General features: G+C 41.7%; 1 protein-coding gene across 1 annotated transcript; it reads right to left on the bottom strand.

Annotated features, from left to right (window-relative positions):
• Positions 1–1,089: 1,089 nt before the first annotated feature.
• On the bottom strand, positions 1,090–26,751 carry OVCH2 (ovochymase 2; the record flags this gene model as incomplete). The annotated part of the gene is made up of 21 exons (XM_083598404.1): positions 1,090–1,633; positions 3,513–3,678; positions 4,693–4,844; positions 5,049–5,244; positions 6,036–6,108; positions 6,862–7,048; positions 12,063–12,143; positions 12,236–12,367; positions 13,210–13,303; positions 14,486–14,616; positions 15,442–15,582; positions 16,886–17,019; positions 17,119–17,209; positions 17,397–17,420; positions 18,266–18,461; positions 18,953–19,104; positions 19,952–20,047; positions 22,670–22,842; positions 23,146–23,237; positions 24,756–24,862; positions 26,547–26,751. The coding sequence occupies 21 exons, from the start codon at positions 26,749–26,751 to the stop codon at positions 1,614–1,616; spliced, it is 2,643 nt and encodes an 880-aa protein (XP_083454530.1). The 3' UTR covers positions 1,090–1,613.
• Between the last annotated feature and the right edge of the window lie 637 nt (positions 26,752–27,388).

Here is a 27,388-nt window from a genome sequence, read left to right as displayed (position 1 = left end):
GAAAACTATCTACAGTATCCCCTTGCTGGCCCAGGGTGAGAACTTCAGTACATAACAGGGAGGCAATTGTTCTTAATTTTCATTTTCCAATACACAAAAAAACCCATAATGACAACAGAAAAGAGCAAAGGAAGGATGGATGTGAGGAGTGAGCATTCCCAAAACAGCATTATGGTTCCAGGCAATCACCCTTCCTGAACATAATATCCAAGAATGTTTTTCCCAAAGGAATCCATGGGAAGAGGGCGGCTGCCAATCATATTCCTTTGCTTGAGCATATTCAATAAATGGATGCCAAACTATAGAAAAGTTGTCCTTCGCTTTTGGATGTATGTTTTGTTAACTTTCCCATTAATGCAATGGTCCAGAACTGGAGGTCCCAATAGTTTGGAAGTCTACTGCAGGAGATTTGCAAGTGTTTGGCCACTGTGAGCCTGGCTGTTGTGAGCAGGAATCGGAGTAGCTCTTTATTAGAAACCTCAGTTTCCAAACCATCACATAAATATTAAATGTCCATCATCGGTTCCATAGGAGAATGCACCATGTGATTTGATAAACTATATTTATTTGTATTAAAAAAATAAATAGTAAAGATTCAGGAAAATTACAGAAGTATGGAAGGATCCTGGACGTATATTAGGATCTTGGGATAGGAGGAATCCGTGGTGTAGTAGTAAATTATGAACAGCTGAAACTCTTCATGACATTCCCCTCCTCCAAGATATCCCCCCCCCAGTCAGGTCCCTTCCAAGACTCTACAAGTAAAGTTAACCAGGCAGTGCTGGCACTATGACTTCAATACCAAGTCAGGTTGTCTTACCCTCTTGCTTTGCTTAACATCCAGCCATATTAAGAGTTCAATGGCACCACCCACCCCACCCAATGACATCTACTTTCCTTGCCCTCACTTCAAACTACAGGCAGTTGAGAGTGTGCTTTTAAAAAAGATCATACATCCATTTAAAGAACAGTTATCTTTACTGTAAGGCTGTAGTGGCTGTTCCAGGTTACAGTAAATCTATGAATTATCCTTAATCTTCATCAAGTGCTTCTACCTAAGTAATCACTAAATGCGCACAGAAACTTAAATATGCACACACCAATCAAACCTTTATTAATAAATGAATATCCCAATGTGGGGACAGAACAGATGTTTCCATGTGGGGGGTTTGCAAACCTGCTTTATTTTGACTAAGACTCTGGAGCATGAAGAAAAGAAACAGAAAGTACACATGCTTCTTCTAGATGTCTGAAAGTGATCTTACTGTCATATGGCATGATAAATTGTAAAATGCATATTAATAGATTTTTTAAAAAATAATTTGTTACCTTACATTATAAAAAAATATTCACGTGAAACATTTCATTGGGGAAAACTCACACGCTCCCAGTAAGTTCAATGGGACTTACTCCTAGGAAACCGTGCACAGAATTGCAGCAACATTATTTATAAATGGAAGTGTCCAAAGCCGCACTGATATATTTTACGCATGTGAAGGCTATGCCTTCTTCTTCTTCAAATTATGAAACATGCAGTCCATGAACTCTAGAACAAAGCTGTCAAGTCACATGGTTTAGCTGTTGATTTAAATGCTCACATTCATAGAAGATCTTCATTCCTGGCTTGAGGAGTCTGCAAAAGAGGCAAGACAGTCAAGTCCAAGTATAAAACAGCCAAGAGATCATAGCCATCTAATTATAACGATGCTGTGGCAAACTTGTTATGGGCAAATGACCTAGGGTCATTTAGGTCGACCCCCACCAAGGGCACAGGACCAGAGGGCAGGTGCAAAAATTATGCCTCTCCACTCTGGCTCAGAGTGGCTGGGAGCCCTCCTGCCTGTCTGCATGCTCTCTGAGCTGCTCCTCCACTGCTTTGGGTGGCTGGGCAAGGGATGCAAGCTTCTCTGGGCACCTTGGCAGAGCAGTGCTATTAGAAGTGTGAGAGGAGGGAAGAAAGAATGATGGAGAGAGCCAGCAAGAGTTGCAGGAAGAGGAAAAAAACAGAAGCAAAAGCAGTGAGTGGAAGGAGGCAGGGAAGCAGATGGACCAATGGCAGAGGAGGAGAGGAGGTGGAGCAGACCCTGATGGCCATGAAGGAAGTCACTGGCAGAGCGTGAAAGGTGACAAAAAGCAAAGTTTTTTGTTCTTTCCCAGCTTTGGAGGCACAGATATCTCCTTGTGAAAAGTGCAAGGGACAGGGGTGAGGGTGGGGGTGTATGTACTGATACAGCAACTTACCAAGGGTGCCAGTGAGCCTAGGTCTGCCTCTGGTTATGGGGAAAACAGCCCTCTCTAAAAATGGCTTTTAATTAAGTGCTACTACCACTTGTGATGAATTCAAAAAGACCCCAGAGGTTGTGTTCCTAGCAGTTCAAAGCACTTCACACTTGTGTTCCAGTTTCAATAGGTGAACACAATTTTGTGAGTCTTGGGACCCCAGCCTAGGGTCGGTGTTGGTGCAGCCACAGTTGATTGGAAGAGATGGAGGACTAAGAGAGAAATGGGAAGAGGGAAGGCAAACAGGAAAAGGCCATAGGGAGGTTGAGGGAGAAATGGGGTTTTAGACAGGTGCCTCACATGGGTTAAGAACCTCTAATTAGAGTGTTTGACAAGGTGGATCATTCATGGATTAAGCCTGCATGGTATCACTGCAATAAAATACATTGGCATGGGAAATAATGTAGTCATTGCTTTACCTGATGGCCTACTATACACTTTCAGATGACCAATAACTGTAAAGCAGCAACTGTTTTGGTTCGCTTGAGCAAAATCAAGCAAGAGTATTGTGGAGGCCTGAAGGCCAATTTATTGTGGAACAAGCCTTTGTGACAGAGCTAGGGTCTTCATCAACGTAAGGAGGGGCAGTCATGGCCTTACTGTAGTATGTGTGGTAGGCAGAGCGAGAGGTGTTAGGAGCAGAACTGGCTCCTGCAGTAGGAGACCAGACATTTTTCAGGGCTGGACTTTGGTAATATGGCACCCTGTGAGGACAAAATTTGGCATCCCCTCCCTAAATTTTCCTTGTTTTCACTCCCCCCCCCTCTTGCCTTCTGTTCTGCGTATCCATATAAATATATGTATGATGGTGGTGATGATGATGATGATGATGATGCACTCCCTCTGCTCAGCAACCTGTGCAGATGAACCCCCCCTCGCTCCCTAAATCCAGTGCTACGTCTTCATGCTGTCTCCCCACTTTCTGTTTCTCTCATCCAACAAGACCCTGAGTAGCCTGGTGATTCTCCAGAGGAGGTGAACACACATGTGATGTGTTTATGTTGCCTTCTTGTGCCCAAAGACAAGAAGCACAGGACTTCGTCCCAGAGCAGGTGCATGTGTGCAATTACATTAGCACTGCTTCCATCTCCTCTAACACGTGCAGGGGGTGCCAGTAGGTCTGTGACACTTCTATACAGCCCCACATGTCTGTGGGAGCATACTGGACATCCCTCCTTAGAAAGTGTCCCTCCAGATTGGATGCTGTTGTTAAAACAAACACAGATGCCTACTGGTTCCATATATGTGCTGACCAATCCAATTCGTGAAAGACGCAACATTCGTATAAACTCCTGGATAGCCAGTTCTTCCACAACCATGACCCCAGCTTATTATTCCATTAAGGGTGTAGTAGCTTGACTCTTCTGATGGACAAACCAGTGGACCTCCTGAATCACCCTAATAAAAATGAATAGAGCTTAAAGTTAATGTATACTTATTTGTAAGTTGATGAGGAAAGATACTTTCAAGAGCCATCAGTGTGACCTCAGTTTACACATTCTGCATTTTCTAAATATTAAGGGGTATTGCTATTTGTGTCCTTATCTTCAGACTGTAGGCTGAAGCCAGCAACAAAGAAATGAATGCAGCGCCTGTCTCCTGCAACCACCACTGTTGAGAGCTTTAAGCTGCTCATTCTTTTATCATTTGCCAGCACACAGGTATGACAGCAAGTAGGTACTCAACAGAGTGAAAGATAGCAATCTATAGAGCTCTGTTTCTGGATGGTTATGGTAAGAGACACTATTGCAGAGTAAGGAATAAGGAATTGTGACCAAAAATAATATTATTTCAGATGAGGTTTCCTGCCAACAAAACAGTTCCACTGACATTCATATGAGACCTTCAAGCAGTTCTAGACCAGATGCTGCAGCAAAGTGATGCTTTTCTGACTGCCTCACCCCTCACTCTGAAGAAGGGCCCTCTTCCTCAGAATGAAGCAGAGCATGGCAATGTCATTGCCACTAAGATAACAGCAAAACACTGTTTAAAAAGCAGTGGGGAGGTGAGGGAACCACAGAAGGTAGAAATGGAGAGGCCACTAGCAGGAGAAATCATGAGATATTGATTAATATCCACTGTCCTTGTTCAATAGCTTTCTCACTCATGGCTTTGCACGTGCAAAAATCAAACATGCTTACGAGATCTTAGAAGAACAGATATTTCATCTCAGCTTCTACCATGACATTAATTAATTAGAAGACCTCTCATGGGGTAAATTTGCCTATCCCTAGTTTCATTTTCCACTCTGTGTTTTAGTACTTGGTAGTTATGGCTACACAAGAACCAGAAGAAGCTTTGCCTTGGCTCTAATAAAGTTATGGGTCCCTGTTTTGTTGGGTGTTTGCAGAATTATTGCACAGACCTTGTTAATTCCTGGTTGAATAGAATACATTTACTCTGACTGCTTACTGTACATGCATCCTTTCCTCCTTCAGTAGGAAATCCGGCACAGAACATCCGCTTGTTCAGACCACCTGGATGGTTCATATAGTATTTCTGACATTCTTCAGAAACCAAAATAGGAACTTCGAGTTGATGGAGTTTTCTTGAAAGTTCTCCATCTTGAGGGGTTAAAAAGAGCACACTCAGCCAAAACTAAGATTCAGATATAAGCTCCTTAAATGTGAACTTAATTCTTTTGCAGTCCACATTTTCAGCTCATGAACCCCTCTTCTCCACTAGTCCCTAATGAAAAAGGAATGGCTAGCAATCATTCTGGCTAATAGATGAACACAAAATTCTTACTGAAAGGAAAATGCACTCACCTTCATAATGAATGCCCCAACCTGTAATGACACACACCCTGGAAGCCTCAACCTTTTCGTCTTTCTCAGGCAGACACACAGGACGAACATAATGATTGAATTCTAAAGGCTCAGTGAGTTCCACCAGTGCAATGTCTGAATCTGCAGTCGTGGTGTTAAAATCTGGATGCAGAATGAATTGTTTGACCAATCTTTTCTGGAAATAGGAAAGCACAGCAGGATGCTACATGGGAAGATGTCAGCAGCTCAAAGACTGCTCTACTCCTTTCCCCCCTTTCCCCCCCAACCTTATACTGTATACAACATTAAAGTGTCACATCGAACAAAACCAGTTTTAGAAAGGACTTTATGATATGAAAGTAGAGACAATGCTTGTACTATTGTAACCCAAGAAAATCCTTAATAAAAACAATTTTTACAAACACATTTCGGGTAGTTTATGCAATTGTCTGGACTCGGAATGATTGAGTATAGCGCAATCACTGTTTTAGAAAGAGAAGTTTTCTTTTTGTGATTGGCAGTCATAGAACAACATGCATACTGGTAATAACCTACTTCACTATAAAGTCCATCATGACAGATAGATAGATAGATAGATAGATAGATAGATAGATAGATAGATAAGATGGTAGATATAGATGATAGATGATAGATAGATAGATAGATAGATAGATAGATAGATAGATAGATGATAGATAGATAGATAGATAGATAGATAGATAGATAGATATAGATAGATGATAGATAGATAGATGACAGATTGACAGATAGATAGATAGATGATAGATGATAGATAGATAGATAGATAGATAGATAGATGATAGATAGATAGATGATAGATAGATAGACAGATGTATTTGAAAATACACTTCATGTAAAATTCTTTTCATTTCGCTCCCACAGTCTTGGGGGAGGGGTAGAATTCTTTGTGCATGTTGCAGGATAAGGACATGTTCCTTCCATAAATACAGAATAACTTGTACTAACCTGACTATTATGCTCTTGTTCTCCGAGGTCATGAGCTCCAGTAACCACACTCCAAAAATCTCTGTATTTTTCCCTTTACAGAGAATGTAATTGGTTAAAACAAATCCGGAAGTTTCTTCCAACAGTCTGTACCACACATTTTCATTCAAGCATGATAATATGTTACTCCCATCCACACAGGGATTCCGAATACACACAGAATAGGAACAAATTTGATTTGTGCTGAAGTCTAAATAAAGCAGGACTTACTTCTGAGTAGATACCCACATTTTTTGTGGGTACCAAAGGAATATAAATCCTTCAGTCTCTTGCAATTTGGTATGTAGTTTGCCAAGAGCTCGCCAAACCTACACACATTTTCATTTATCTGCATGTTTTGCTATCCCTAGTTTCTCTGAGTGTGATGACTAGTCTTCAGAACTTCTGGGGTGTTACCTTCTTTGAATTCTAGTATGGTGGAAAATGGGGGTTGGGAGTTCATGTTATGGGAGATAGTGACATATTTTTTAAAAAATCCATAGGAGGCAGCAGCCCCTGTTTTCAAGCAAGGCATCTTCTGCATAGACATGCACAGAATTGCACTCTAAGCATGCAATCCTATATACCAGTCTTCAGCTAATGCCTTCCAGGTGGATTACTCTCATCACCCCAGCCAGCACAGTAGTTTAAATCTTCAGCAGGCTGGCTGAGGATGTAATACACACTTATCAATAGTCATAAGTAGACATTCATAGGACGACACTCTAAATAATGCATTTGTTAATGTGCTTTCCAAACTGTTCAGGCGCTGTGAACTATAGTTGCTAAGGCATAACATAGTACTTACATCCCTTTAAAACAGTGAGCAGCAGTCACCACCCATGTGCTTGTAAGAACTGCCCCTCCGCAGATGTTTTCTCCCAAAATCTGTATGCTTGCCTGCCAAGGCCAAGAATATGGTACAGCTTCTTCGCCTCCAACTATCCGACTGAAAAGAAACCTGGGCTGGTTGAATGCTACTCCACAAATGTCAGCTGGCAACATAGAAAAGAGGATAAAGCTATTGCACATTGGAAAAAACAACAACCAACAACTTGTGCCTATTACGGAATAAGGCTGCCCACATATAAGTTTCACCACTCCTCCTCTCTCCCTTCTTTTCTTCCCCAACTTTATACTGTATACAACACTCAAATGTACAAGATCTGTAGAAAAGACTTCACAACTGAAAAAGACACAATGCATGTGCTTTTGTAAACGAATAAAATCTTTAATAAAAATTGTTTTTTTTAAAAAGGGGGGAAAGGAAAAAGCTGCCCACATTTGGCTGATTCTACAGAGGCAGCTTCTATTTAATATGAAAGTCCCACTGGATTTAGTAGGACTTGCAGGCAAATGATAGGATGGCATTTCAGCGGTGGCTAATGAAGCAGTTCATTGGCCAGGACAACCAGCAGCCACAGCAGGTGATGATGGAGGAGAGAGCCTTGCCATCTCTCTCTCTCTTTTGGTTCCAGGAGCCACTACTGGTGGGAAGGAGCAGCTGTCCCAGGCAAGTTTACATTTGCTGATCTTAGCAGCCTGCTTAGTCTTACAACAGGGGTCACAAACTTTTTCAGCCGGGGGCCGGTCCACTGTCCCTCAGACCTTGTGGGAGGCCGGACTATATTTTGAAAAAAAAATAATGAACGAATTCCTATGCCCCACAAATAACCCAGAGATGCATTTTAAATAAAAGGACACATTCTACTCATGTAAAAACATGCTGATTCCCAGACCGTCCACGGGGTGGATTTAGAAGGCGATTGGGCCAGATCCGGCCCCTGGGACTTAGTTTGCCTACCCGTGTCTTACACTAACATAGTAACAGCAACAACTGTTGAATTTACAGACCACTTTGCAAAATAAACCCATAAATGTACTCAGTAAAAACAGAATTAAACACAGGATCACACATCCCAAGAACAATAAAATCAGTTAAACCAACTCTAAAACAGGTAGGTAGCTGTGTTGGTCTGATGTAGTAGAAATAAAAATAAACAATTGTCCAGTAGCACCTTATAGACCAACTAAGTTTGTTCTGGTATAAGCTTTCATGTGCATGTATCTGAAGAAGTGTGCATGCACATAAAAGCTTATACCAGAACAAACTTAGTTGGTCTATAAGGTGCTACTGAGCATTTTTATTTTTAGGTTTATTTCAACTCTAAAACAGTCAGGCTATCCATACAAATTTGAAAAACAGAACAAGTTCATCAGATATAAAACTGATCTTCCATAAAATGACTGGGATGCACCTCGGGGAAAGCCTTCCTAAACCAAAATGTCTTCCGTAGGCACCTAAACGTCATCACACAAGGTGCCTGTCTGATTCCAGCTGGTAATTGATTCCAGAGAGCTGGAGCTGCAACACTAAAAGCCCAATTTCTAGTTCAGGGTAAGTGCATCTCTGGGGCGTGTGGTATTTTCAGCAACGCTCCATTTGAGAAGCGCAGTTGCCAGGGAGGGATACAGCGGACAAGACTTTATGGTGGTGCCAAGTTTTTTAGGGCCTTAAATGATCAAAGCAAATGGTTCCTGGTAGCATACTGGCAGCCAGCGCATCTCCTTTAGCAGAAGCATTACATGGTGTCAATGGGGTACCACAATCAGCAGTTTAGCTACTGCATTCTGAGCCAGCAGCAGCTTCTAGGTTAAGTCAAAGGAAATCCCAGAACAGAGCATCCTGCAGTAATCCAAGGTCACAGTGGCCAAGCCATCTCAGTCCAGGAACAGCTGTAGCTGCCTAACCAACCAAAGCTGGCAAGAGATTCCCTTAGCCACCAAGGTCACCTGTTTTGCCAGGAGTTAAACTCAGTTCACTGGCCCTCATCCAGCCCGCAGCTGTGGTCAGATACTGGTCCAGAGCCTGCATGGCCACTCCAAGTTCAGACATTATAGAGAGACAGAGTCATGCATCATCAGCATACTAATAATACTTTGCTCCATATCCCCCCAATGATCCTTCCAGGTGTCTTCATATAGATGTTATTTAACACTACGATAAGATAGAGTCCTGCAGCATCCCATAGCATAAATGCCCTATGGACCCTGCAGGTAGGACCAAAACTACCATAAACTACCCTGACACCAGTTTCACAGAGCTGGTCTGGGAGGATACCACGGCTGATGGTATAACAAGCCGCACTGAGATGAAGCAAAATAATTAGACTCTCCTTGTTTTTCTCCCAGTGGAGGTCATTCATCCGGACAAGCTAGGCTGATTTGACCTCTAAACCAGGCCAACCAGACTGAAATTGGTCCGGCTAACCAGTTTCCTCCAAGAATGTCTCCAGCTGTTCTGCCACAACCTTCTCAGTCACCTTCCCAAGAATCGGTGTACTAGAAATTGGCCAATGACTATTTAGAACTTCCGGGTTGGCACCTCCTGCAATGGCGGAGCTCCTCCGATCGGGAGGAACTTGCTCCGTGAAAAGCAGGGTCTGACCGCCACGGTGAAGGCGGAGACCCATAGAAATCACAGGCGGGAGAAGCCTGTGAACTTGGGATTCGGCTGGCACCCTTTGCGCCTCCCCTACTCGCGGGGAAACCCTGTTTTGGGGATCCGGAGCGACGTGGGGTGAGCGGCGCGGTGCTTTGAATTGACCGCTTCTTTCATGGAGTGAAGCCGCATTGCTGCTGCCGGAGAGTGCTGACTTTTTCCTGTGGACAATTGGATTTTAAACGACTACCCGTGAGTAGAACGGAAAATTGGATCTTGAAATACTTTAATTTGGCACCGAAGCGGGAAGGTTCTAAACAGGAAGTCCGCCTTCCACTTTTGTAAATAGATTGAAGCAAAGACGCTACAAGCTAAAGTCTTTGAAAGCTTTTGACAAAGGATTAAATTTCCACTGGACAAAAATATATAACCCCCCTTGGAAGCAGGAGAAGAGGGGGGACGTTTTGGATCTAGTGTGCCTGCAGGAGAGAGTGAAAATCAAATTGCCACTGCTCTGAACCTGGAAAAGGGCTGCCAGATGACGTTCGGGGAATGTTCATTGACAGAACGGATTTGACAGCTAGCTAAAATAAGAAAGACACTGTTTCCATTGTCCTCCTCTGCGTTTAAAAATGGAGGAAAAAGTAACCGAAAATTGAAACTATTGTTATTTGCTCGAGTCGTGCTTGAAAGAATTGATACAAGTGGAGACTGTTTCCCTCTAGAGGGAGCATCTGAAACTGTTACAGGAGTGTAACAGGGAAATCTCCAGCTACAAGATAAGGATTCTGAGAACCAGAGACTGACCTTGGACCATTCAAAATGTTGATGGGAGAAGCTACTGTGACTGTATTATACAAGATAAACTACTCGCTGGAACAGCTCCATAAAAAGACAGATGACACGATCTTTAAAATTGACAACTTGGAACAGAAAGTGACTAATTTGAGTCAAAAAGTGAGTACCAATACAGAAACAATTCAGGATTTGGCACAGGAACATATCTTGGTCGGACAAATGGTGGAGGAAAAGGAGAAAGCTGATGTTGTGAAACCAAAAGTAGTACAAGCGGAATCCTTAATTTCTCAGAAGCAAATTGAGGATTATAAATTGAGGTCTTTCATGATTGAACCTAGCAAAAGTCAAATTTTGAGGTTTGGATCCTGGCTTGGATTGAAGAAGGAAAGTTGGAAAGAACCCTCTATCCAGGGATTGACTGACTTGTGGGACATGGACTTGGGTTTGGAGGAGCCTGAAGTTTTGGGGGCCTCTAGAATTGGAGGAATCCTGAAATATATCCTGAAACTCTTTATGGACTTTACTTTTAACTTTGGAAATCTGGCTGAACTCTCCAGAAGGAACAAAAGTATTGCTAGGTTGGAGTTTTCCCGAGATTTGCTCCTGAGCATCAAAGAATATGAAGAAGACCTGCAGAAGGGACTTGGAAAAGATTTAAGAGCCTCGGACATAAGATCACCAGGTTGATGGACTATATGGAACTGACGGAAAGGACTGGCAGAATCCGAAGCCAGGGAGAGGAGATAGTGGAAGATTACTGGAAAATTTAAGGTGTTTATTTAGAAATATTGTTAAAGTAATGACTGTTAGAAAAATGGTGGAATGATATTTTATGGATTTAGCAGAAATGCTATAAAAGTTAGGTGCATATAAGTAATTTACCCTTAATGGGAAATAAGGTTAAAGAATATGTTATTTATAATATGATAGAAAATAGAGAAAGATGGAAAGGATTTGCTGAAACAAGTACTAGAAGTGGGATACAAAAAGGGAGGTGTGAGGAAGTCGAGGAAACTAGGGAATGAAGGGCAGAGTATGGAAAAGGAGGGATGTTTTTAAATTGTTTTTGTTTTGCTTTATTTATGTGTCTAGTGTAATGGGTTTAGGTTGGGTTTGTATTGTTTATATATTGTATTGTATTGTTTTTGCCTTTCTTCTTTTTTGTTTTTTCTTTCTTTTCTCTTTTTTGTCTTTTTCTCTTTTTCTTCTATTTTTTTTGTAACTTTTAAAAGTAATAAATATTATTTAAAAAAAATAAAATAGAAATTGGCCAATGACTATTTCAAGTGCTACCCCTTTCACCACGCCCTGAAGCTGCCCAAGGATGCCCTGCTGGCTACGTTTCGTTTACCATGATCCAGAATGAGCATAATCAAGATTCATGCTTGTTCTGCATGAACTATGGGATCAATATCGCTACAGTGTCATACAACTTTACCCTCAAAATGTCATATAAACAGTGGGCCACAGAGGGCTCCAAGGCAACTCTCTCAGGTGCCAGGAACCTCTGAACTGTTTGGAGGAGCTCCACTGGATGGCTAGTAGAGTATACAATGGAGGCAGTGAAGTCTGCAATATATTTTGGATTTGCCTTATTAGGAAAACACATTTTCCAGCCAAACCTGGTGTGTATGTAGAATTTATAGAATATCTAGAATACCTATAGAATATCTATATAGAATATCTACAAACCAAACCCTGGACTCCTCTCTACATTCATTTTGCCCTTTCCCTTCTACCAAAGGATACCTTCACAGAAGATGATTTACCAGGAATGTCAGTTTCATTTGAGGCATCACTTATTTCCTCCGGAAGCATTACTTCACTGCTTGAATTTGATATGTTTAGATCTAGTTTCAAAAAGAAAGAGGGGAGAGTCATTGTCAGAATTCCTCAAATCAACTTTCTTCTAGGGCTAGAATAATCCTCCATTTTCCATTACCTGCAACAGAGATGAACAAAAATCTGGCTTTGAATCCACCAAACGTCTCTGTCTCATCTGAATGAAACTTGACCAGCATGGTACTAGAGAAACTGACAACTGGTGCTGGGACAGCAAATCCACAGGATCGAGCTAAAGAAGGTAAGTGGCAAGGTTCACAACAGAACAGAAATACCTTCCCTGCATCTTAGCATACAAAACATTAAATCAAACGGGTGTCATAAAAAAATTGGCATCCTCTGTGCTGACAAACTCTTTATATCAACATTGAGGCAGATCCCATTAAACTGATGCATCGTTGGAAGTCAATTCAATGAGTTCCACTAGTGAAACAGGACTTCTCCCCTGCACCCTCCACAGATCTGCTCAGGGGGCTTGGGAGAACCCCCATAACAGGAGGAGAGGCAGGGGAGGAGGGGGAAAGTGCTCCGTCTATTAAGCAGAAATGCTTGCACTAAAATGCTTGCTCAGTGTTGTATTACACCCTGTGTGTTAGGTCACTGCTACTATTTCCTTGATATAAATTAAAGGAATTTGTAGAGTGAAAAAGTATAATGGACAGTTTCAGATGCTGATTAGAGGTTTCCCTGTGAGTTGTAATTATGCTATCGTGTGTGTGTGTGTGTGTGTGTGTGTGTGTGTGTGTGTGTGTAATGCAAGATTAGCCAAATACTGAAAAACAGTGTGACTACATGTGATAGCAACTGATCCCCTTGTTTAAAAGTGCAGCCTACCCCAATCACTTGCAGAAGACTTGCTCACTTGAAGTAGGGATGGGGGCCAGTTCTAAGAACCAGGTGTGTACATGGTGTGTAGTGAAACGAATCCATTTCTTGCAGCATTGCCACACCACCCACTACTTTCCCCCCAATTGAACTTATTTTGGGTACTGAAACCCAACTGGGAAGGAATCCTGGCAATGGACTCAAATCTCATTTAGTGCACAGCATTAGAAATAAGTATAAAAAACAAACCTATTTCATTATCCTTTGCAATATTTTCATACACTGTCACTGAGTCATAAGTGCAGCCTTCATTTTCCTCCAGTTCAAAATTTTCATATGTGAGCTTCGAAAACAAAACAAAACAAAACAAAACCAACAGCAAAAAACCCCCCCTGAAGTTCATCAAACACAAAGAGGTTTAGTTTCAGATATTTTTCTTATTGGCCATAGATCATTCAGCAGTGTTACCAAGGAAACTAAATTGCTGCCCTGCCTATGGCAAGTAAGAAAATACTATTTAAACAAGGCATAGATTAATGCTGCAATAAAGACTGGAATAAATGTGCACATGGAGCACACTTCAGATGCTTCAGATGCACATGGAGGCTTACTTCAGAATAAACATGCATAGGATTTCTCTGCACATCCCCAAATGCAAACATTATAATTTATTATAATTTACAAATCAAAGCAGATCCACAGTTTATGCTTGACTGTAGTCTACAATGCTTGCATGTATCAAAATGTGGGTAGCAACCTCTGGGGCCCCAAGGTCAAACGTCATTGTAGTCACTGGAGGCCTCCAATAAGACGTACAGATATAACGTGAATACTGGGGAGTATTAACAGATAAGACATTAATACTTGGGAGCAGAGTACACCCCAACATTTTAGAAATGCAAATTATATTGGGGTACTGGTCTACGACGACATTTGTAGAAGAATGTGATGAAAAAGCTGGAGATGGTTGCTGCCAGAAAGAAAAAGAGTATACTTCATTTTCTAGTGTCTGAAATTCATATTTGGGAATGAATTATTGATTTACCACAAGAATGTAAACAGAGGAAACAGCATCACATACAACCTACACCCCTATATTACACAAATATAGCAAAAGTGTCAGTGTCACATAAAACTACACCCAAAATGTATGAATGAGTTTGAAGAAAGACAGGTTCAAAAGACACTGAAACAAGAAAGAAAGAAAGAAAGAAAGAAAGAAAGAAAGAAAGAAAGAAAGAAAGAAAGAAAGAATCCACACACAGTGGTATTCAACTAAGATTTACTTAGAGGAGGTCTATGTACATGAAGTTTTACCCTGAGTAAAACCTAGTTGAATACTACCCACTGCATTTAAATGATATCCCAATGCAAGATATTATATGTTAACTAATAATAAAACAGCACCAAAATAAGGCAGCCTCATGAGCGAAATGTTACATTGCTTGTGAAGGTTGCAATCAAACTTATGGTGTTCAGAGGAAACCCTTTGTGCTGATGCCAGTAAATCAGCCCTGCTTTGTACCTTGACCACGTGGTTTTCTGGAGCTTGAACAATCCATTGACAATCTGCCAGATTATTGTAAGCCTCGGGGTAGTGCATGCTTTGTATTGTTCCTTCCTCAAAGAGTATGGCAATAGATCCACAGCCAGAGTCTAGAAAGACAGTGAAGCAAAAGTAAAGTGAGACAATTTAAATAGTCACTTAGCAAACTAAACCATTGAAAGCTTTTGTGGGCTCATTATGCTTATAGTAAAATATAAGGTGGTGGTTGTTTTATTTATTATTAAAGGATTGCTTCAATGGACTTCCAAGAGTCAATTTTGTAATAAGGGAACTTTCTAAATATGGGTATTTGAAGAATAGGTAGATGGTTGGGTTATGTTTGCCCTTGATTCTTATAGAGCAGGGGTGGCCAACTCCCAAGAGACTGCAATCTACTCACAGAGTTAAAGACTGGCAGTGATCTACCCCCTTTTTAGGGGTTCAGGTCAAAGTTGTTGAGCTTCTTTTAGGGAAGAGGAAAGCCCTGGATTTTTTGGGTGCAGGACAATAAATGTTGAGCTTTCTTTAGGGGAGCCAAACTTGTTGAGCTTCTTTGGGATGAGCCAGTGATCTACCAAAGACATTCAGTGATCTACCTGTTATAGAGTCATTTTTTCCTCCAGAGGTCTTCAGAGCTAAGTCTGTAAAGGACTCATGTGGTCCACTTATATTAATAATTGTGCAACTGCTCAGTTCTTCACCATCAAACCCTTCTGTATTGCATCTCGACCATCAAACCCTTCTAATTGCATCTCAACCAATGACTGCTAAAGCTACAAATCATAGAATCTCCCTAGAGCACTCTCATGTAAGGACTGGTAAGGTACAAAAAAAGTATCACAATCAATAAAGTAACAGATCTAGTGCCTGTAATCCATATATGTTGTGAAGCCTCCTTGGCCTCTCATATATTATTAGAAAGTATCAATACTTACCTTGAAGAGAAGCTGGCTCAATAGTTTGGTATATCATAGAGAACCCAGATCCATGTTCTTTGTTATCAGATACAAATTTTAGCGTTAGGCTATTGGAACCAACCAAAATCGGTAACGGGGGCTCCTTGCCACAGAATTTCCCTGAAAGACGTTAATTTTATCAATGTAATTTTCCTAATATTTACTGAGTGGTTCTGCTAATGTGAGAAGAACCTGCTTCTGAATAGGTATGCTTAGGACCATAGTATTCAAGCCGGTGGTGTGTGATCAGTAGACTAGGAAGACTAGTCCCCTAAATGTTCCCCTGGGGCCTCCTTCCTAAAATCCAGGAAGCTTCTGTCTGGCTTAGGGAGAGAGGTACAATGCTCCAATGAGTTCAAGAGTCCGCCTCTGCCATCTTCCCAAAGCCCACCCAGCTTGGGGAAGAAGAAGGAGGCAGGAGAGCTCCAGCATACTGTCAGAGCACTGGCACCTCCTTCCCAAAGCCTGGGATGCTTCTGTCCAGGTTAGGGAGGGAATCACAATGCTTGCACAATGTCAGGATGTTGGGGCATCCCACACGCAATATCCCCCTGCCCCCTGTCACCTTTGCAAGCTGGCCCCTCTGGCCCTAACTGTTCCCATTCAAAAAAATGTCACCGCACACCACTGATTCAGTTTAATTTACAACAACAATGTGTAACCTGGTGGCTATATAAGATCCAGAAGGAGAAGAGTCAACCCAAAAATGCTTTAATATACGTCAGGCTCGACCTAGCATTTGTATCCAGATTTCAGCTGTGTTCATTGCGGGCATCTTAGCAGCAAAGCTTGTTTTGGGTGTCTGCCCCTGAAAACACCTCCGAATACTCAGCTCTTTCTAACTGTCTGGAGCATCATTACACATGAAATTCCAAAATCCCTTCAGGAAGGAAAAGCAAGGTCAGGATCGGGCCATCTCAAGCAAGAATGTGGGCAAGGCAGATGAGATAGGTGGATAACTCTTTCCTGTCTTCATTATCCTCTGCTCAGCTGGTCACGCACCATTTTCAACTGCAACTTTTGTCAACGTGAAAGTGAGTTCAGTCAATGTGGGTGAGGGCCCTCCAACATGAATGAGGGAAAGCAAAGAGCAACTCCTCTATATTTGTACCCTCCCCATGGTTGTTGGGCATGGGTGGCCTCACTCAGTGTCAGGCATACTGGGAAGCAAAACACTACTATGGTAGCCAAGACTTCAGAGGAAAATAGGGGTGATTTTTGTGTCCATGCCACAAAGTTCCCATAGGTGAAATTCCTGTTTGGACAGGTCATTAATGCACATCATGTGTTCACTTCAGTACGGCATGTGCTGGCACCAAATTTTGATATCATATCCAACTTTTCAACTATACAAGAACCACCTGCTTTTCATTTGGGAAAAAGTGCAGCCTGGTGCCTTTTATATTTTGAAGAAGACACTCACCAAGGAGCCTATCGTCCTTAGAAAACACTGACAAAGCATCATAGTCACAGTACATATCGGATTCCACATCAAAGCGGGTAAAATTCAGCAGTATATGCATTCCTTCTGGGACGAGCAGAGTCCAAACGCACAACCTGGAGTGATGCACAAGGACTGAATTCTAGTTGGCAATCAGTAAAGCACAGGTGCATGATACCAGGTACAGTTTCTGAAAAGGGACTTCAGCTACTCACTGGTTGTCCTGGTAAAAATGCTTAGGATGATCAGGGAAAACAAGCTGTCCTTCATTACCAGGGAGTTTGCCATCTTGCGCACTGCATGATGCTGTGATGTGGATATGAAGATATCAAGATTTATTGGTCTAACAGATATGCAGTGCAAAGACAGACAAAACTAAGCATTACGAAAATAATCATCTCTAATCCATACTTTTTAATCATACACATGAAATCTTGGACTCTGCCAGTACATACTTAGTTCAGGAAGGCATTTTCCAGCACATTATACTCACCTGTAGAGCTTTTCATTCTGATATCTAATTAAAAAGGAAAAGAGAAATATCCTAGTGAAGAACTATTAATGTTATGGCAAATCAGAAATGTAATAATGAATTTGTAACAACCAAACATCCATTGCTCCCTTTGGGCCTGACTCCATATAACAAGGATGTCCTAAGCAGGCTTCCTCAAACTCGGCCCTCCAGATGTTTTGAGACTACAACTCCCATCATCCCTGACAACTGGTCCTGCTAGCTAGGGATCATGGGAGTTGTAGACCAAAAACATCTGGAGGAGCAAGTTTGAGGAAGCCTGTCCTAACAACTGTATTGGAACAGTTCTAAGTGGAATTCACAGCAGCTGTCATGACAGTAAAGCTGCTGAAATCAAACTGATAATAAATTTGTAATAATTTTATTATTTGTACCCTGCCCATCTGATAGGGTTGCCCCAGTCATTCTGGGCAGCTTCCAGCATATATAAAAACATAAGGGACTGTATTATCTGCCATACAACCCAGTCAAAGCTGCAATTATTAGCTTTACAGAAGAATCAACTTCCCCATATCACCCTAACAGGTTATGTTTTTCTGTTGGGTTGGCAGCGTTGAAGAAAAGATTTAGGGTTGTTGCCGACAAATTAATCCTGTTCCCAAAAGGACTTCCATTTGTGCAATGGAACTTCCATTCCCTTTCCTCCCCCCTCCCCCAAATGGTCCTGGGGCTTTCTCTAACCTTCTGCAGTAGATTTCAGGGAGATGCAGGAAGAGGAGAAGGAAAGGGGCTTCCACTGCAGAAGTGATAATCCTTGTGCAAATGGGAAAACTTTGCTGGATACACGCCTTAATATGTGAATTAGGCAGAAGGTGATTAATATTGACTACCGGTGTCGATATGTTGCTGAATCCAAGGGAGCACCTTGGTAAGGTCTGTAAAAACTCCTGGTGTTCCTCTTCTGTTATACTTTTTTTTTAGGTTTTGCATCCAGCCGCGAGCACACCCGTAGCCCCATGAGGTCACCCCAACCAGGGTCCAAGAACCATGCTCACGCATGCACACCAGAGATCCCCCAGAGTCACCCTGCAGGGAAAATAAACAGATCCAAATGAGACATATATAAAGCACTGCATGCAAGTATTTTAAGAGATCCTTCAAAAGTACATCCTGCAGTTGTCCAATGGACAGGACTGCCCCTGCCATGTAGCAGTTTGAAGTGATCTGTTTAAGGCAAAGCTATGAGGATGGGGAACAGGAACAGAGGAAGGCAAGAATTTATGTCTGAACGCTACAGATGTTTTCATAGCATTGGCTGTACCAGTGGGATGGGACACCATTTGAGCTTCGCTTCAGGCAGCAAAATATTTTGGGCCTGAAGTGCTTGTGACGGACTGCTGCTTCATGAAAAGGAGTCTAACAGCGGGTGTCGAGAGTGGAACCTGGGATCTTCTGCATGAAAAGTATGAGCTTCATCTCTTTGCTCTGTTCTTCCTCCTGGAAAGTTCCCCCGCCCCATCACAGAGACAGAAAGGCAGGCAGGTAGATGGGAAGAAAAGGCTCTTCATTTTACCAACCTGGCAGGCATCCTTTCCGCCATCTGGAAACCCAGCACACATTAGAGTGTCACCCTGAACAGGTTTCTTTAAAGTTGACAATGCTCTAGAACATTCGCTGTGGTCTAGGATGGGCAACTCCACTTCATGCAGGACTTCAGGGAGGATACCATCTAGAAAACAAGCACACCGAAGGAAACAATTTTATAGCAAGTTACACTATTGGTCCATTTATTCTGACAGCAGCTCTCCAGCACCTCAGACAAAGGTCTTCCCCATCACCTATTGCCCCACCTTTCATTTCTTTTAACTGGTGATGCCAGGGCTAGAACTTGGAAGACCTTCTGCATGACAAGCAGGTGCTTTGTAACCAAGATATGATCCTTTCCACAAAATGCCCAAGGCAGACAGCGAATGGTGTTGGTGGAGGAACAGTTCATTGGAGCGAGGGAGACGATAATTTTTTCAGCCATTCATTCAATGTGGCTGCCACAGAAAAATATGCCAAGTGACACTACAGGAAGTAGAGCCAAGGCGAATTTTGGAATATTCACTGTGAGGTCATTGGACATTGAAGGGAGGGGGGGATTTAGTTATGTCCTTTCTTCCTTAAGACATTTTCAACAAAACAAAAATAAGAACAGGCTTCTGAATATTTCTTTACAGCAGTATCCACTATTTGCTCACTGAGAAGCTTTAGTAACGACATCAGTCTGGAGTTGAAAGTTGTACACTGGAAGAAGACATGTTTCCCCAAAGCTCCTTAATTGTGAGAAGGGTCACCTTTCTTGAGTCTCTTCAGTCTGTCATTGCTTCTCTCTTCTCTGCTGTGACGGCTTCAAAACCACTCCCCCCCCCTTCTCATTTATTATTGTATCTTTGTTTCAGCATATGGGAAGTCTTAACCAGTTGGGGATTGTGTTGCAAAGGGATGAATCACAAAACATCAACTCACATCAAAAAATTTTACACAGCTGCTTTGATATGGCCGTGCTTCCAAAAATAATAACTTGGGCTTACTTTCTCTTAGGCGACCCCAGCCAGAAGTGACACATACATATCCTGGATCAAACGTTTCATTGGGTTCAGGAAGACATACTGGCCCAACTGTTGAACCTGCCATGAACACAGTGGCATATTGGAATATTAATGTGTGACATATTAGAATAATGTTAATTTAAGTCCCAACCCCTGAAGCCCTTTCTTTCTCACATCCATAAACAGCCACACAAAAAATACGGTTCTATAGGACCATAAAGATTACTGCAAGATCCCCATATCACTCAAGTCCCAGCCCCATACAGCAGCGTGTGAGCCATTTCCCCATGATGCGACCCCACTTTGCTTAGAAAATTAGAAAATTGCCTTATACCACATTTTCTATTGGTTTATCTAGCTTCTGGCTGTGTATGACTTTAAAGCACATTCATAGTGCATTTCCTGCCCCCTACAGAAGACTTCTGGGCACTGTCATTAGTCAAGTGCTGTTGGGAATTGTAACTCTGAATGCCCAGAATTATTTGAGGGAAAGAATGTGTTTCAAATGCACTTTAAAGGTACTGCGTATAACACAGTTTTAATATTGTCTACAGTGACTGGTGGAAGCTCTCTCCAGGGATTCAGGACACTAGTGGTTGTTACTGGACTTTTGCAGCCCTTGCAGTCTGCACAGAGCTATGCTCTGAATCCACCGGATAAATGGGTGAAAAAAACACAATTATCAAGGACATAGAAGATCAAGTCTTGCTGAAGAAGGATCAACATGGCTTCTGCAAAGCTAAGTCCTGCCTCGCTAATCTTTCAGAGCAAGACTAAGGAAACTTTGTACAGTAGGCTACATTCTAATCACCCCAAAGCCAGAGGTTACTACACACACTCACATCCAGGCCAAGCACGGGACATTATCTACACAGCTATCAAAGGAGAGGGTGTCTTGTTCATCCCAGCGAGAGAGACACAGAAGGGGAGATGGGATATGCAGAGCAATCATATTTAGAAATAAAAAGGTAAAGGTAAAGGACCCCTGACAGGTTAAGTCCAATCACAGACGACCGTGGGGTTGCAGCACTCATCTCGCTTTACAGGCCGAGGGAGCCGGCGTTTGTCCGCAGACAGTTTTTCCGGGTCATGTGACCAGCATGACTAAGCTGCTTCTGGCGCAGCGGAACACCAAAATCAGAGCAGTGCATGGAAGCGCTGTTTACCTTCCCGCCGGAGCGGTACCTATTTATCTACTTGCACTTTTTAGCGTGCTTTCGAACTGCTAGGTTGGCAGGAGCTGGGACCGAGCAACGGGAGCTCACCCCATTGTGGGGATTTGAACCACCGACCTTCTCATCGGCAAGCCCAAGAGGCTCAGTGGTTTAGACCACAGCGCCACCCGCATCCTATTTAGAACTACTCAGAAATAAATCTCACAGAGTTCGACAGGATATACTTCAGTGAAAACATGCAGAGGATTGCAGTCTTGCATTCAGTTTCTTGGGCAAGCTATTCTTTGAGCCTTTCCTTCTGTGAAATTGGGATTTAATCAGGGTTGCCATATTTCAAAAAGTGAAAATCCAGACACAAAAGTTGTTCAGCTTTTTTGGGCAACGTTGTTTTGCTTTTTTTGCAAAATAAAAAAAATGAAGTTTTTGAGCTATTTTTCAGGAAATTCACCAAAATCTACACTTCCGACATGGGTTGCAACTCGTCCAGATCTCCCCAGACATTTAACCACCTGGGCGCTGTTTCCAACAGTTGAATCTTGACTACGTCTGGGAAATTGTGGATGTATGGCAACTCTAATTTAACTGTAGTATGTGGGACCCGATATGTAGCCATATGGGATCTCCCACAAAAGACAATCTCAGTTTGTTAACCACATTCCACACATCAGAAAATTTGCAGTGGTATCCTTTACAATTTCTCAAATTCTCAAATGTACCCAGGGGTGCCAAAAGGTTAGTCAGATTGAGAGACCATGCTATTTGAAGGACTGCCTGCCGAGGCATTAAGACCATTGCAGACTAGCAGGTACCAGAAATAGAAAACCAGCTATTTTCGTTGTTTTTTAAACACCTCAATATTTTTTATTACCGTTTGTGTTTGTCTGAATTGTGTTGTATGGGGATGGAGTGGGGAAACAGCCTCCTGCTAGTCCTTTTAAGTGCATGGTTTTACATGTTGACATTATGATTATTGTCTTCCAGCTCTGCTTGTGGGCTTCCCAGAAGCATTTGCTTGGCCACTGTGAGAAACAGGATGTCAGATTCAGTGGTTTGATCCAACAAGGTTCTTTGGGGGGCGGGGAGACACCTGCTTTGCAAGATTTCTCTCCTCTTTGCTTCCTGTACTCTCAGTTCAGATTGTGAGAAATTACTTGGTGGGCATGCCAGTACTTTCTTTATTTGCCACATTTTTCTTGGCAGCCGATTTGGCAATGGCCACATCTTGATTCATGACCAAGTCACATGACCCAGCTGGCATGCTGAGAGTGGTTGAGTTGTAAAGCTGGTCATATGGCAAATCAATCACACTACACTCGCCTTGAGAAACAAATTAATCTACACAGTCCACAATATCCCCATCAATTTGGTCCTAGGAGTTCTCCTGAATAAAGCAATGAAAAGGCACCAGTTCTGGCAATGAAATTTGTATCTGTGTGATTCACCTATGCTTTCTGATAATAAATTATTTCCCCTTGAGTATTACAAATAATGTTTATAACAGGCAGGAAATTGTAGACAAGATTACCATATTTAAAGTGACCGTTCATTCTCAGAAGGGCAATGTCATAATCCATTGGTTTCTTCACATTAAATTTTGGGTGTCTGGTGATAGATTTTACATGTAGGGTTTGCTCTTCCTGCTCTTTCTGGCGCAAATCATGCTCTCCAGCAGTTACAGTCAGGGAACCAAGCAGGTATCTGCATAGTGGTAGAAAACCATTATAAAAAAGGGGGGTGGAACTGATTTTCATCTTTTGAAACAAAGCCAAACAAAATACAGAAATAGCATCACATGGCACCAAACCCTAAATATTTCATTTATGCATTTATATTTATTTTATGACTTCATATACTGCCCTTCAGTAGCTGCTTTCAGGTGCAGTGCACATTTTTAAAAAGCTATGAAAAATATATAACAAAACAACAGCCTGGAATCATGTCCTTCAAGTGAAATTCCCCATCTGCACCTGCTTACGAAAGAATGGAATTCTCTGTCTGTACCTGCTTACGACGCAGTGAGCAGCTGTGATTATCCACTGAGAGGAAACAAGGGTTCCTCCGCAGAAATGACGATTATTTCGTTTCAAGGAAACCTGTGCCGTAAAGAGAACATGTCACATTAGAAAATGCAAACCTTTTCTTATCGCATCTGCAAAAGCAAGACAGAAAACAGAAGAGGTGCCATGCATGTCCCAACATGGTATTGTTGGCACTCACATTTGAACGTTTACAATCCTGAATGAATTTTGCTAATGTCTGAAAATGGGGGCGGGGGGGTTGTATGCACGCGCGCGCACACACACACACACACACCAAATTACTAGGGATATGCAGCAGAAGTGAATGCTAACTATCACATTCTCCTATAGAACTCTTAGTTTTCAGAGCTTCTCAATATCTGTCTTGTAATGCAAACATTCACATCCAAAGAAGTGATAAGTAGACAGTACTAAAATCATCCTGCCACCTTAGTATTTTTCTCCCTCCCTCTCTCCCTATGTTACAGTGAATATCTACATTTACATTTTAACCTTCATGCTCATCATATCTTAGTCGTTCCCTGTAGCAGAAAGAATGAGGGGAAGGGGAAAGGAGACAAAATAAGTATTATGTGGAATTTTGGAACCAGAAGTACTGCTGGAGATTCCCATAGAAGCCTGTGTCAAAGTTGCCAGGCATGTGGGTTTTTTTATTTTATGAAACTTCAGATAAATGGTCCAAGGAGGCTTGGTGAAGCAGAAGATGACTCATTTTCTCAGTCCCCTCTCTAGCTAGTAGGAGGCAGCAAGCTAGTTGAGAACAGAAAACAAAAGAAGCATTCAGGGGCAATCAGATTACAAGACACATACATAGAAGCTGGAAAAGATCAGGGCCTTTTGGGCTTTTGCTTCTTTCTGGAGATCTGATGTGGGGAAGCAGTCTTGGCTATCATCTGTTTAAATACTTAAGCTGTGTTTCCCCCATGTTCTACTTTTATATCTGCAAAATTCAAATATTGCAGGGCACTCATTAAAAAGAAACTTCTTTTACCACTGATTTTTTATCTGAAAGATCTGTTTAAATAGTAGACCAAATACTCTTACAGACTCCCTTTCACTGAAAATTAAGGCTACAATCCTAGACCTTGTTTACTTGGGTGTGAGCACCATTAAGCTCAATGGGTCTTACTTCTGAGTAGACATGCTTAGGGTTGTATTCTCAGCATATCTTCCAATGCGGCTTCATAGTATTTATTTTTTTATTAAATTTATATCTTGCCCTTCTTCCCAAAGGGAGTTCCGGGTAGCAAACAATAAGTGACTTTGTAGGCAATATATGAATCACAACCGTTTTCCAGCAACCAAGAGAGAATGGTGATTCTTGCCACCTGCAAGCAATACCCTGGTTCCCCCCCCCTCACATCCATGATAAGCAAGGCCAACCTTCCACAAAAGTCTACTGACTTCTAGATGTTTTGGGCCACAGCTCCCATGAACACTAGTCAGCATGGCCAATGGGCAGGGATGATGGGAGCTGTAGTCTGGGACATCCAGAGGGCACCAGGTGGAGGAATGCTGAGCTGGAGACCTTAGATCTTGGACTAAAACTGTAACTGGGAGGGATATGCTCACCTGCCATGGGTGAGAACCTTGTTGCACTTGGGTCCCGCCAACAATCCGAGAGAGATAGTTATAAAGATGCCATGAATTTGCTTCCACTTTCTGTCCACACTTGGAATCTGAAAGGCATAAGAACAAGAGACAAGGGTGCAGAAAAGGGAGGGGGAGGGTAAGACAGCTAGATATCATTCTCCAGTTTTTTCCATAAGATGCCAAATAACTTTTCACTTCCAGATGGTACTAACTGAATTAATATTCATTAATATCTAATAATCTATATTATTTCTAATCTTAGGCTGTTATCCTTCATCTATGTATGTCAGAGTAATCCCACTGAACTCAGTATAACTTACTTCTGAGTAGAGAAGGCTTGCACTGCAAGTCACTATGAACGCAGTGAGTAAAACTCAAGTAACTAGCAAAAACAATCAACACTCAAGGTTCTAAATTTGAGAAGTGCACTCAAACTTTGTGTTTTCATTCTGCTGGTTGACCTTCGCAAAGAAAAACAGCTCAAGATATATGTGTATGTTTAACAAACATAACAACACCTATGCACAGTCAGACTTCTATAGAAATGGTCTTATTGGGATTTCAGATGGACTACCTTTATCCAACAGGGGAATAAAAAAGAGAACCCAGGCTTTGGGGTGTGTTTGTCATAGCTTATTTTGGAAATATACACAGTGGTTAACAAGTTACATTCTCATGCCAAAGAGAAGTGAAATATCTTCACAGAAGTGAAATGGAAGTGAAATATCACTCTCCGGAAAAGTTTGCTATAGCTAGAAACCACTGTGAAGTTATATCAGATTTGGATTTAACAAAGGTCCAGCAGCACTTTTGTTTGCCTCTATGACTTCTATCTATCACATAAACATCAAAACTGATATATGAATAAGTAAAGTTCAGAAAAATATATTCATTGCTGTCATACAAAGTTTCATGAATAGACTATGTTCAGGATCATAAATGAAGTATGCACTATAATACATTTGTTATTCTTTAAGAAGAAACAAGTGATTTCACTGTTTTGATGCATGAATTCCACATGGTGACTCTTCTGAAAAATTCATATATAATACAGGCCTGTCCAAAGTCTAAAAAAAGCTCAACAGCTTCAATCCTAAAGAAAAGGTTAACAACTTTGGTCAGCCCTCACGGCCCTTCACTTCATTAAATCTGGCCCTCTCTGAAAAAAAGTTTGGACACCACTTATACATGCAATGGCCTGCTTTTCTTGCATTACATTATGCATGTAGCTGCTGTCACAGGGCATCTGAATCCGCATCTGAATCAACTCTCAGTTTTGTCAGTCAATAAATAGCCATTTGCTCCTTAGGCAAGGCAATTTGGACTAGGGGAGGGAAATCACTCCACCCCATGCAGAAGAGCTGCAGCTGGGATGAAATTGAGAACTAAAAAAAAAAAAAGATTCTAGATTGCTGCTATTTTTGAGTGGGATTCAATCACACAGGCAAATTCAGGTTTCACACTTATAATGGATTGGAAAGTCTTGCACAACAAACCCACTTCCTCAAAAGACTGAACTTTCTGCAGTAAGGAAAGCGAGGGGGAAATGCACTGGAAAATGTGAAATGACATTGTGTCGATGCAAGTGTTATCAAACCTCTGCACAAATGGATCAAAATGAATGCTCATTAAACAGCCAACATCTAATCTCCCTCAAAACAAATCAGGCTGGAGGCACTCCGAGCGAAGATAACATCTATTAATCATGCGGTAATATGGATCCATGCCGTTAGAAAACATTTAAAGACAAGCACGAAATCATAGCCATACCTTGTTGATTAGACATTGGTGCAGAGCTTCCTTCTCTAAGATACACTGTCCCAAGCATAAGTAACAGCAGATCGCCCAAGGACACTGGCATTTTCAGGCTGTAAGTGACTAAGTTAAACAGAGTGGAGAACTTTATAGGAGCAAAGAAGAAGCTATAACACAGTGGGAGAGCAGTAGCAGCATAATTAAAGTGTAGGTTACTCATTAATCCAGCTGTAAAGCTTTTAACCAGGCATTACTAAATTTTCCCGCATTTAACCAAGCATGATTCCTTTTCAGTTCTCAAGGGACTGTGGGTTTAAAACAAAAGCCTGCTAAATACTGAGTTTGACTGTCTCAAGAGATCAGCCTATACATTAAAAAGAACAATAAATGTAGACCCCCCCCCCCGGCTGGTCATCACACAAAGTCCTTTACCAGCTTAGCTGATTATTTAGAACTCCAGTTTAATTACAGCTGTTTCCAAGGCTATCTGCATCTGATTTCTTTCCTTCTTTTCTTTAATAGATCTGAGAGCAAAATAACACTCTATGTTGACACCACAACCCAGATTAATTTACTAGGGAACCTAATATGATTGAATCCACTTGAACTTATTGCTAGCTTGATTGGTTAAATATCTCATCCTAGAAGCACATTTTCAATAAAACACAGTTGCTAGTTCTGCTATATTTATGCATGGATGGCATGAATGTTGTGCAAAATTACAAGATAAAGCCTTCAGCTGCACAGAAATTATAGCCTAAATAAAGGAATATAGAACAGCTGGAGAACCAGTGTAGTAAAGTGGTTAGCATAATGGATGATGACTTGGGAAACCAGGGTTAAAATCCACACTCAGC

The sequence above is a fragment of the Podarcis filfolensis genome (assembly GCF_964270895.1).
Source record: "Podarcis filfolensis genome assembly, chromosome: 1".
Taxonomy (NCBI): Eukaryota; Metazoa; Chordata; class Lepidosauria; order Squamata; family Lacertidae; genus Podarcis; species Podarcis filfolensis.
This window is presented reverse-complemented; position numbering and strand designations above follow the sequence as displayed.